This window comes from Struthio camelus, chromosome 21 (genome assembly GCF_040807025.1).
Source record: "Struthio camelus isolate bStrCam1 chromosome 21, bStrCam1.hap1, whole genome shotgun sequence".
Taxonomy (NCBI): Eukaryota; Metazoa; Chordata; class Aves; order Struthioniformes; family Struthionidae; genus Struthio; species Struthio camelus.
In genome coordinates, this window is record NC_090962.1 from 3,005,113 (window position 1) to 3,017,802 (window position 12,690).

Sequence of the window (12,690 nt, forward strand, 5' to 3'; positions counted from 1 at the left end):
TAAGGACTAAACCCAAGGAGTTAGCTGACCGAAATCGGAATCTTCAGCTTTCCGAGTTTTATTGCACAGGAGGTGATTCATGATTAGCTTTAACTGTGATTGAAAGACATTATTGAATCACTATCAGCTCATATAAACACAAGGCAATGTACATTTCTAGGTACTAAGCTGCTACTTATCACCATGGTATCTGCACATCACACAAGCATTAGCTTTTCAAAGTTTCAGGGGAACAGTTGAGAACTTTATTATATTTCATTCAATTTTATATGAAGAGTAAACAAACATCGTTGAGAAAAGGTGATTACCATAGATGGTATGAAGTCAGGCGATAAGGTTGTACAAAAGTCTGAGTTATTAAACTTCTGCCTTTCAAGTTATTCTGGAATAAGAATCCTGCAAATCAGCCAGACACTAATCACTAACTCAGATGAAAGCTTCTAACCAAGAGGTTTCTGTTTCCTGACACTTATATGTTTAATAATATTTTTCTTAACTTTTTATTTTGAAGTTTGTTGAAGTTCAGCCCAATGATGGACTGGGAATTCTTCTTCCCCTGGAAAGCCTGACATTGGACATAATCTTTAAAGCCAACAAGGCAAAAGAATACGACTTTAAACTAACCTGCAAGTCAGAGATTAATAGGTATGTTATGAAACTGGTTGAGTAATAGGTAATGTGGAAGTCTAAATCACAGTGGATTTCCACAGTTAAGATAAGCCTGTCCAGTAATGAAATCAACTATGTACCTTGAAAAGGTGATGTTATCTGTAGGATAGAACTGTGAGGCAGGCAGAAATTCTCTAGTTAGTTGCTCAGTTCCTGGTAGTTTCATTCTTCATTTCCATGTCTGTCTTTACTGAGATAAGTTTTGCGTTTTACTCCAAATGGGACAGGAAAAGATAATTTATCCATGTCACATATCCCAGCTGTTAGTTTGCCTCAAGTTTTCTTAACCTGCAATGTTCTGCTTGCTTTCTCGGCAGAATTATCAAAAATTTTTTTTCCCTAAAAATGGTTCATTCAGTAAGCTAGTGCTACTAAAATAATGATGGCAAAAACTCTGATTTAATTGGATGCATTTCCAGAAGTTCACAGAGGAAGAATTCAAATAGGGAATCTTTAGCCAATTGTGCATGAAAAATAGATAGTATTATTGTTCATCTTTAGGCAAAATTCCCATTGCAGGCTTGAGAAATTCTGTTTGAATAGGGACTACCGGATCGGTTCCCTAGTTTCTGGGTTGGTTAAGAGCCTATTTTATGCTGAGACAATTTATGATATGTTTATTTTTAGACAATTCAAGCTGTCATGCAAAGCAGTTGGAGTCCACCCACCTCTTGAATTGTCTCATTCCTTAGTTCAGTTTGCTGCAACAGCTTTAAATGGTGTATCTACAGCAACACTGTATGTGATAAATTCCCATGTAAGTGTCAACCACTGTAGTCATGCTGTCCCAAGAATTGGCAATGGGGAAATTGCCCACGTTGGACCCACGTCCTTTGAATTCCATGTGCCTGAAGACTGTCCTGTGACAATTACGCCTTCTGTTGGGACTGTTTTACCTGGGAAGGTAAAATCACTTTCAAATGTCAAACTTTCTAATAAATCTTTTGGTCATCTACATCCCTACAAATGCTGTAGCCTGGAAGTTAAGAGCAAAACATATGTTGTATTATTAGCAAAGCTGGAATGTTTTGTATTGTTTGAAATAATGCTGTAAATTGGAATCAAGGGGTTAACCATCAAATCTGGCTAATGCTTTATGGGAACTGTCACCCTGAATATTTTCCCTAGTGTTGTTATGATTTATTTGGAGAACCTTTAAATATCAAAAACAGTGGTAAATGTGAAGGCACTTTAACACAGTGTGCTTCTAAGAAGCTGTAAGTGACCTTATCCTTAGGTTCATCTCATTCACTTGGAAAAACAAAATTGCATTTATCAAAGTTTACTGTCAAATGTATGCCCCTAATGTGCTTTGTAGGTATAACACATGTGTGAGGGGCTGAATCATTCTTGTCTGTGCTTTCACACTTCCAGAAAAGCTTGATTCAAGTGTCCTTCAGACCAACATTGTCAGATCAGCTAATCAGAGAAGAGGCAATTGGGCTTTGCAGAGCAGCTGTGACAAGGGCAGAAATACAAGTAAGAAATGTTAAGAACTAGCACGTGCTATTGGTCTGTCAATTTCAGTTATTTGGTTTTCCAAGCGGTATTTTTTATCCTAAAATTATCTGCATATTAATGAAGTGCAAACTCATGAGCTATGACCTGTGTATACAGGACAAAGTGACTGAACAATTTCATAAGACTTTCAAAAGCATTCCTAGAGCATTTTTTAAAAAAATGGGAATTGCAGCTAACTGCTGTGAGTACTCTTTTTTTTTTTTTAAGATGGAGTAAAACACTTCTATTTTAATTTTATCTTACTAAAAGTGTAACAACTACTGCGTCTACTTTTTTAAACCCTAATCCTGCTGTTATGTTGCTTTCCTCACTGCATCATCACATTGCCTTTCCAGTAGGAACTGGTTATCCAAATTCCTCAGCGCTAGAAATCTCAGTGTATAATTTCTGAGAGATGTCTCTGTATTTACAGACAAAGAAGAAAGATGAGAAGAGAGAAATGAAGAAGTTAAGCATTTCCTTTATCAGACAGCAGTCCTCCAGACAGCTTGCAAGAGACGGAGGCAGTAAAAATCTGACTTCTGTATATAGTTCTGAACAACCAAAATCCAAAGAGATAAAACCTAAGTAAGTCAGTAAAAGCATCATCTGTTATATAGGCAACAAATACCTCTTATAAGTGGTTTAATAGAGCTACTAAACCCTACAGGTAGACAAGAAATCAAACAGTGCTGAAGAAATAGCTTTAGTCATATTGCAAATGCTGTTAGTACTGCTTTTAAGCCACCCAGTGGTAACATCTCAAGTAAGGTAAAGAACCCCTTTAATATGCTTCAGGGCAATTGAGGACTTCAAAGAATGTATCAGAAAATATGAAAGTCTATCATATTAGTTAGAAATGTAACAATACTGTAAAATAAACCTTTTAAATAGTCATTTTACAATATGTATAGCTCACTGAGAATTATTAATGGCACATGTTATCTAGCAATTTGGATTCTTAGATCTGAAATCTGATACTTAAGGTCCCTGGTTTGGCATATAATTCAACTTTTAGAACCACGTTTTTGCCAAATTTGAGGAACTTGGAAGAAGTTTTTGAAAGTAAATACATGTTTAAACACCAGGCATTTTGCTGCACTGGGTGCTAGTTATTTTTGAATAAAATTCTATGTTCATTGCAACCATTAATTATAATTTTAAAGTACTTTTAGTACAGGTCATAAAAATGAAGTTCATATTTGCAAACTTCAAATTTAAAATATTGCTAGCCATACTGTGTTACAGAAATGTGGTTTGTGATGTGTGTGCACATATTGTTGAAATGATGTGGAAGTACTAGATACTGGAATACTTAGGTATTCAACATAAAGGAATCATACTGAGGACTTTGTCATCTTTAGTATGCCATCAAGTATCTGAATTTGTAATTTTTATTCTTTTTGACCAGAAAAACAAATCACATATTCAGTGGAACAAATCCATTGTTGTGCTTGCGTAGTTTTACTGCTTAGTTCCATTTTGAAAGTATGAATAAGAAGACAAATACAAATTGCTCAGCAGATATCTATTTAGTGTTTTTTTTGTTGTTCTGTCTCTTACTATCATGATTCCTGCTCCTGGATTTTCTAGTTCTGAAGCTTATATGGCAGCCCATATTTTCCTGATGAGGAATTTCAGAGGGAGGTTTGAAAGATACATCATACCCTGCTTTGTTGCAAGTGGAGATACTGATGGAAAGAGAAACTCTGAAGATCTAAGCTGCAGGTATTCCACAAGCAAATAGCTTCAAACAAGATATTTGTAATTCATGATAGGTCAGAAATTTCAGAGGAATGTGGTAGGCATGTTATTTATTCATTTTGGAAGAAAATTTGTTTTCGGATTTTAATTGTTTGTTAGATATAAATAATTAGATAAAACTACTTAGATAAAAATCTTACACATTAATATCAAAGCATCTTAGAGAGTAACTGTATGAAAAGTTTAATAGCCAGATATAGTTCATCTTTCTGCTTCAGCATACACAGGAGGAGAAGCAGCCACCAAAAAGTATTTATTTGTTCTGTTATGCCAATGTAATGATACCCTGCCACATGAACAAAATAGGAACAGATTTTTGATGCTAGTTTATAAGAGAGCAAATACCTCTTTACTATCTCCCCAGCCCTTATAATACCTTGTATCTGGAGCTGCACTGTCCAGCTGTAGCACCGTCTGTTGTGGTCACTTCAGATAATGGAAAAAACACGGTCAATTTTGGTGATGTTGCAATAGGTATGAAATTTGAATTCAAGTTTTGGGATTTTTTTTTTCTATCTGTCTCTAATTTCTTCTGAGCATAATTTTTTATTTTATTTGCTTTTATATTGTGCTGTTTTTTTTTCCTCTCCCTCAAAAGTCGATACGGAGATTAGCCCTGTAATAGGCACTCAGATGGAAAATTAGGAGCCTACCTGGCCAGCTGAGGCATATAAAAGTCTGCTTGATCCTGAAACATGGAATTGGGAGCTCTACTAGTGACTGTCCAAATTTGAAAACATTTTGGAGAGCTATGACTATGCATTAGCCATATAAATGCAATAAACATTTAGCACAGGTAGAAACAGAAGTAAAAAGGAGGAACGGCAATACATGAATGAGCATCAACAGTTTTTGAAATGTTGTTTTCATTCCTGTTAGGCCACAGAAGAATTAAGCAAATTACAATACAAAATATCTCCCCAGAGCAGCTGGAAGTATCCTTTTTTTGGAACATGTAGGTTGATCTGCTGTTCAATTAATTTGATGCTGTACCAAAAATAGGACCTGTTTGCCACAAGAGCAAGGAGGAGATAGCATATTTCAGACTTAATACATATCTTCCACAGTAAGACAGGAGGTGACGTGAAGACTATATTGGACAAGTCTAGGTGACCCACTGGAAGCTAGTTTTATCACACTCTTTTGACTGGAAATACTGTGCATAGAACTAAACTTGATAAGCACTTAGCACTTTCTAAACAGTAAAAGCTACTGAAAACAAAGCTGGCTTCAATACAGTATGACATACATGTGGAAAGGAACCAACAAGTCGATTTTTGCACAGTACTACTTTGAATTTCTGAATACCTCATCAGAATAGGCTATTACATTGGCTTTCATCTTGCCTGGTTTAAGTGTGGGATAGTATGGGAAAATGCCATTATCTCAGATCTTAAGGTGTTAATGACCCATTCCAGGCAAAAGCTGGAAATGGAGTTCCATGGAGATGTTAGTAATTGGAAAATAATCTTTTGGCTACTTGAATTGTGTGCAAAAAAAATCTAAAGTTAACTCAGAGAACAGAAAAATTACTCATCTCTGGAAAAGCTTCTTGTGGGTGGTTGGGTAACACTCATCTTTGATCTGAACAATACATAAAATCTGTTCTTATATCTTTTCCCCCAATTATTGTTTATAAACTTTTTTCCTTAAGTTGCACTATTTTAGCTCGGATTCTCAATTTTGAATCCCAATGGTCCCTTCCTGTTGGTCAGACCAGTTGGAACACTTCATCCAGGGGAAGATAAAACTCTTATCATCTCTTTTTGCCCAAATGAGAATAAATGGGTGAGTAAGAGTTACAACGGTAAGGGGGGAAAAAGAAGGGAGACGGAGATAAGGGGCTGTGTAGTGTGTGTGTGTGTGTATATACATATATAAGCTGACTCAGATGTGTCTGCCTAATAATAAGCAAAACTTTGCTACCTGTACATAGCCCCTCTGAACATTTGGCTCTTTGTCCATGTACTGAATCCAGAAGTTCTGTAGTAATGGTCCATTCTAGTCTGCATGTTCCTCCAGCAAATGGGCCGACTAATGGAGGTGTTCTTTGCAGTTTTTTGAAACATTGGACATCTGGACTGTAAAAACCAATCTAACTCTAAGCATCACTGGTCGCGGGGTGATGCCATCAATTGCCTGCTCTGTGGAAGAAGTACTCAATATGGGATATGTCATAGCCAAAGAGAAAGCAACTTCCACATTCAAGGTAACTGCTGATCTCTATGAACTCTATGCTGAACTGAAAAGCCTACCAGCCATTTTTGGACATATGAAGAAGAATTATGTAATTTCCACTCTGGTGGGATGTACGACTGAGTAGCAAAAGAATGCAACTTTAAAAGTGCATCTGGCAGAGTGATTTGAGGCTGAGACAGTTTAAGGCTAAAGGTAACAAAGCTGTGTGGGGAGGATCTCTTTAGCTGTTTCTGCATTGCCCGCAGGATTCTGCGTGTACAGTAGAGATGCAGTACCATCTATAAAAGAAAAAGAAATGCACCTATGTGATCTTTTCCTTAGCTCTAGCCAGCATGTAGAGGGATGCAAAGCCAGAAATGGCTTCACCAGCACTAATGTCAGAAATATTTGTCCTCTGTCTTCTCTCTGTTACTGCTATCCCAATTGAAGCTGCTTTCTGTGCCTCTACAAAGGGCAAGAGTGAAATGAGTGAAATGCAAACTGGTCCTACAAAGAGCACGTGAGGGTCTGTCATGGTACAATCTGGGTTTACTGATTGTTTAAGTTTAACTGATTCACTCATTCATTCCTATACTGCAAATTCTCACAGTCTCGGAAACAGGCCAGGATCTAGGCATAATTTTTTTCTTCTCAGGTATTTAATTTTGTCCAAGCATGTCAATGATGAAAATGCATTGCTTGCTGCAAGACTTGAGGAGGCTGGTCCCTATTGTTGGGGGAGGGAGCAGGGATGGGCATGACACATGGATGGCAATAACCTACACGCTTTTTATAGCTTCTAGGCACAAAATAGTGCAGTAATGCAGAAAAGTAAATTCAGCCAGTTTACAAATTATGGATCCTACAGGCTTGAGAACCATTTTTCCTAATGAAAATGCTCTTCTGTAAATTCTGTCATCAGATACAGAACACTTCCGCACTGAACCTGAGATACTCTATACAACTGGATTCACTTTCTTCAACAAAGGAAAAAGATCAGCAGAGACTTCCCTCCTTCATGACATCCTCTTTGCAAAGAACAGACTTTGTTGGTAAATTTCCGTGTGTGTTTTTTTTTTTTTTTTTTGCTAAGACTCAAAGTACATAACAGGACAAAGTGTTGCTGCTATTAGATCTATCCAATTACCAAAACCTGGGTCATCACATGGCTGTAATTAAGGGCATAATTTTGTTTCCCCAGTAGGAGTTGTACTAATTCTATCAACAAGGGGTAGCTGTAAGTTTACGCAGCCTGAGCAAATATCCTCAAGTAAGGAGTTACTAGTATTTGAATCTAAATAACCCACATAGTATTTGCATGTTAAAGAGTACATTTGGGAATGTGCATCTTTGTGAAAGTAGACTGCAGAATACAGAAAAGGAGGAACTGAAAAAGCATCACCAAACGAGATGAATGCATTGAACTGATAGATGGGTTTGTCTGGTATTTCTAATACCCTGTTCTGCTGCAAAGCCATGTATAAGTTTTTATTTATTTGCCATTCCAACAAAAATAAAATGGGTTTAACATATATATGAAATAAAACAAAGCTTTCCTCTTTTCTTATTCTTATCATTGCTTCTGTTCTCCAGGAACACAGAACTATAATGGTTTAAGTGTGTTCAGCATCTTTCCAATAGAAGGAGAAATTCTTGCTGGGAAGAGCCAGGATTTTATTGTCACTTTCAGCCCTGACCATGAAAGTCTATACTATTCTGACCGTCTCAAGGTTGTGCTCTTTGGCAAGGTGAGACGATCCACATATCTAGACTGTGAAATCCAAGTCTGATACACAACTCTATGTTGGTGGATCTTAGTAGGAATTTCAAATAATTACATCTAGTGGACAAGATTTGTAGGCAAATGTATTGCCTTTGTTAGATTCATTGATACAGGTAGGAGATGGCAGGTTTGGGCCACTGGCTTTCTTCAGGTTTTAAATATTCAGTTATTTATGAATATATTCATAATAATAATAACTTGGGATTCAGTCCCATCTTCTACCCTGCTGTCACCACTGTGTAACTGAGAGGGGATGGGAGCTATGCTTTTGCCACACTGAGCACAGCTCCATGTGGGGTTCCTACAAGTAGCATTTAGTGGCAGTGTGAGAGGAGAGCTATACCTGCACAGTGCAAACTGTCAGGTGCACTGAATACCAGAAAGCTGTTCTGCTGTCCCTCTGCATGAGGGAAGAGGTTTCCATCTGTAGAGTGGCAATTCAGCTTAGACAGAGCCAAAATCAGGATGTACTGGCTGGTAGCATCACGGGTGGCTTACCACCATGTTCCCAAAGAGGTTGAGCAAAAGTTAATGAAGAGTGCTAGCTAATGACCATCAGCAGGTACTGCAAACACAGTAGAAACTGGTAGTGAGCAAATAAGTTTGTTTTGTTGTGGTTTTTTAAATTTTTTTCCTCTCCTTTCAAGTTTGTATCTCCAAACTATTTTTGGAATTGCAGGTAAGAATGAAAATCAGAATAAGCTGAAGATGCATGGAGGCTGATCCTCATTCACAAACTTCAGCTAAGTTTGGCAACTGATAAGTTTTGCGTTTTAGTGGCTCTAGTGTCAAGTTTGTCAGTACCCTCCTAAGGCATGTGTCCTGAGAATGAAATTGTTTAAAGTGAAAGTGCATGACTACATAAGGCAAGGGGAAGAAGCAGGATTCTTACGTTACAGTGTAGTGTCTCTTGGCATTAGTATAGGCAGATTATGCAATTGTTTTTGTGCAACTGCTGCCATTGTGTCAGGATTCCAATTATATCAGTAGTTGAGCTGTAACCTACATTTGCAGCATTCTTGTCCTATATAGGAAGTAGCCCATGTGATCCACTTAAAGGGTGCAGCAAGATATCATCCAATGTTTGTGGAAGGGGGAATTCCACTTGATGTGCCCATAGAGTCTTTGGCTGTAACATTACCTGTGTCATCGCAGCAAGCAGCAAAAGGAGGTAACGTGCTGCCACTTGCATTTTACTGAAAAATAATGAATGATAAGACATACGCTTATTCCTCATCCTTTACTTTAAGAAAAAGTAAATTAAAGATAACTTTTCTAGAGTCAGAATGAGTACATATTATAGTGTAACCTGTATTCACAACATGAAGCAGAAAACTTTCCCTTAAGGAAAGAGTTTCTCCAAATTTTAATACAGTCCTATCTTAATGAAGATCATCTGTCTTTGCAACTTACCTTGCAAAAAGCTACTGTAATCCAATAATACTGCAAAGAATTATACTTTATTTGCTTTCTGCTACTTCTGACTTGCATTAAAAATCTATAAAATTATCTCACATATATTAACGTATTCAGGACTCTCCTGATTATATTGTTATGAATTCAGAAATGGACACACTTTCAGGACTTAGAATTTATCCTCATTATTTAATTTCTGTGGACAGGATCTATGTTCAGAGACTGTATATAAACAACATCTAGTTACTAAGGTATAAAGGAGTACAAGCACACATAATACACAATAGGAATACAGCACTCATAGAATGTATGTGCCACAAGGCTAGAAAATAAGCATGAAACCTAAAAACAATTAACAGTTTGCAATTGCAAATCATGAAAAACCTCCTTTGCTTAATTCTTCATTAACCTTGTAAGTTAAACTAAAGAAGGATATCTTTATCTATGCCAGCTAATGGATTTGCCACAACATCACCTTTGCGTTGAACCATCTTGATGTAACTTGTGCCATTCCAGACTGATAATCCTTCATTTCTGAGTGTTCTAAAGTTTACTTGATTCATATCTGTTTAGAGCTGCAAGAACCGGTAAAGTCCATCCTCCTGGTCTTGGAGTACATTGAGGAAGAGAGTTCTATAGTGCCAGCAATGACAGAACTGAAAGTTGGAGCTATACGGACAGCTCAGTTTGCATCCAAGAAGGTGAAGACAAGTGCGGTTTTATGTCAGACACAGATATTAGGAACACTGAGACAGTACAAATGGCGTCTAGTTCCTCCAGTCAAAAATTGAGCATTAGGAACTTTAAAATTAAAAAAAAAAAAACACCTTTGAGCTTTTCTGTTAAGCTTTACACTACAAAAGCATCAGTCTTGGGAAAGAGGAAAAAATATTTTCCACATGTTAACAAGAGGAATTAGCATTATCATATTAAAAGTAAGCAACAAATTAAGTCTTCCCCTAATTCTTAAATATAGATGTCTGAACACAGAACTGAATTATGGCTCTGATCATTGTAAACTAATCCTTTAGTTGATATTTGCAGTCTGTTTTTAAAAAAAAAAAAAAACCACACACAGAACCCCACAACTTTTTACCTAAATTTGACTTGTAATAATGGCATTTTGTTCAATGATGAAACAGATTGCATTTCCAGAGAATTAAATTTCATGTGAAGAGCACATTATTTTTAAAAAAAATTCTCTATATTCTCTCATTTTATGTAGTATTTAATGTCAACTGTATGCAGTGAACAAGATAGATGTTGGCTTCTGCCCTTTGAAGCTGCAACTTGGCCAAGTTATATAGCATCTGGGCAATGCAGCCTTTAAACAGTCATTCTTGTATGAAGGAGTTGGTGTGTAGTGAGGGTATGTTGTGTTTGTGTCTCTTGTAGAATGTGGAGTTCAGTTTTGATAACCTGCCGCTTCTGCAGCAGAAGGGATTCACCATTGAATCGGCAAAGGGAACAGTTGAACGTGGTCAAATAAAATGCATCAGTGTTTCTTGGGTGCCACCTGCTGACTTTCATGTAAGTTACAGTTGCCAGGGCATGTTGCTTTTAAACTGGAAGTGAATGTGTGACAGTGGTATTTTCATGACTTGTAGTAGCAACACAAAAGCCAATCTTCAAGACGTCAGTGGTGCGGGCTGCTTTAACACATTAGGGTGACAACACATGTAGTTACCAAAGGGAATATAGGCTGGTAAACACTAGTATAGGAATAAAAGATGGGCAGCATGTGTCTAAGTTGGAGGCTTGCTACCTCACCTTGGACTTCTAGTCTTCTGTGTAATGAGAAGAATGAGCACAGTAACTTGCACCTTACAGGGCTCAATCTCTCACATGTCATTTTATTATATAGTGCCAAAAGACCAAAACATGGCTGCTGCTGTTGTAATCAAAGCAGTGCCTTTTATGTATTGATGAAAAATGAGCTATTTAACGCCCCCTATGCAGTAGTTTGCAAGGAAACCTGCAATCCTGCTGACACAGAACTAAGTTTACATGGATCATTCTGTTAGTGTTTACATTTCTTTTGGCTGTAGGATCCCTTTTATTTTTGGTATATTTTTCTCCACTGGGATTCAGTGGAGTCTCTTTGATTTTTTTCACTTTATGAATTGCCCTATAAACCCTGTTACCCCGGCTGCTTCTGCCATTTTTTTATTGCAGAGTCTTGATAGGAGTTCCAGCTGAGTGCAGGGCTGGGATTGCCCCTCCTGATTCATCTTCATGGGTATTCACAGAGATTGAAAGAACTGTCTCCCACACTTTGTCTTGAGCTGTGCGTGGGATGGCAAAGTGAGTGGCTTGTTCCAAAATTAAAAGGCTTCTGCTGTCATGTGCAGAAGGCACCAGAGTCCCTGGGGTGACATATGAGATTGACTCAGTGCCTCTTGGTAACCAGAACTGGTTGTTACACAAGATTTTGCACTAACTCATGGCTAACAGGCTCTGTTTCTTTCCTGACCTCTGCTGCAACATATTGTGGTCAGTGCTGTGCCCAGTTGCTGTTATGGTTGTAACCTGGTGACAATGCCTGTACCACTCTGGAGATAGAATGCTTAGTCAGTACGACTTATCACAACAGTATGAGCATTGTGGGAAGATACCAAAGACTTAAAGTGGGAAGAGAGGTTATCTGTAACTGGTACACCTTACAACTGCGACTGAAAAATACACTGTTTAGAACTGGATCTACTAATCTGTTCTATATACAGAAGAAATAGGAGAGCTTCATATGTGTATTTTTTGTAGGCTGATAGCCCTCTGATTGTGACAACCTTACTGACATTAAAAGGTGACATTAAGGAAGCTTATCGAATCTTCTTCATGGCAAAAGTTGCATCTGCATGTACTCCCACTAAGTAAGGAAAATGAAGTTAAATGGAAAGGAAGATGATGGAGGCTTATATGATTGGCAGACCATTGAATCTGAATTTGAAAATGGAAGGTTGTGAGATTGTTGCAAGTATGTGATGGGAGGGGGTGGGGGACAGGAAGGAAGGTAATGTAATACTTCTGCTTTTCTCCATAAAGTTGTGTATGAAGTCTGACTCCACTAGTTTTATTTTCAAGCTGACTCTGTGACACTAACCTCATGGTAGAAGGAGGAATTAACATGGAGTACGGGGGCCAAGCAGATACATCCGCTATTAATCCCAGCATCTTCCAAAGGCAGGCATTCTTTCAGCAAGTGTATCTTTTTTTAACCTCTAAAAGTGTGAGTTTCAAACTATTTTTTTTTTCCAACTTGAGATGCATTTTAATAGATGTGGAAACTCCTTGTTTTTTTCTGTTATGTTTTAAGACTGGAATAAACCTTTTCATTCAAGTCCCCTCTAAATTCTATGGGAAATTGTTTTTACAATATCCTC

At 37.5% G+C, this 12,690-nt stretch overlaps 1 protein-coding gene across 15 annotated transcripts in view; it reads left to right on the plus strand.

The window, feature by feature from the left end:
- CFAP74 (cilia and flagella associated protein 74) overlaps window positions 1-12,690 on the plus strand; it is a 102,001-nt gene that overhangs the window by 80,646 nt on the left and 8,665 nt on the right. For 14 of the 15 annotated variants that reach the window (XM_068915961.1, XM_068915962.1, XM_068915958.1 and 11 more), the window contains 15 exons: window positions 512-645; window positions 1,297-1,573; window positions 2,044-2,148; window positions 2,603-2,757; window positions 3,763-3,897; window positions 4,298-4,407; window positions 4,813-4,868; window positions 5,602-5,721; window positions 5,990-6,142; window positions 7,034-7,163; window positions 7,705-7,859; window positions 8,927-9,065; window positions 9,884-10,011; window positions 10,706-10,840; window positions 12,071-12,647. In XM_068915961.1, coding sequence (XP_068772062.1) covers window positions 512-645; window positions 1,297-1,573; window positions 2,044-2,148; window positions 2,603-2,757; window positions 3,763-3,897; window positions 4,298-4,407; window positions 4,813-4,868; window positions 5,602-5,721; window positions 5,990-6,142; window positions 7,034-7,163; window positions 7,705-7,859; window positions 8,927-9,065; window positions 9,884-10,011; window positions 10,706-10,840; window positions 12,071-12,184 — 2,046 coding nt within the window. In that variant the 3' untranslated portion in view covers window positions 12,185-12,647. Of the gene's footprint in view, window positions 1-511; window positions 646-1,296; window positions 1,574-2,043; window positions 2,149-2,602; window positions 2,758-3,762; window positions 3,898-4,297; window positions 4,408-4,812; window positions 4,869-5,601; window positions 5,722-5,989; window positions 6,143-7,033; window positions 7,164-7,704; window positions 7,860-8,926; window positions 9,066-9,883; window positions 10,012-10,705; window positions 10,841-12,070; window positions 12,648-12,690 lie in introns of those variants that run through there. The other variant, XM_068915952.1, reaches the window with a different exon arrangement.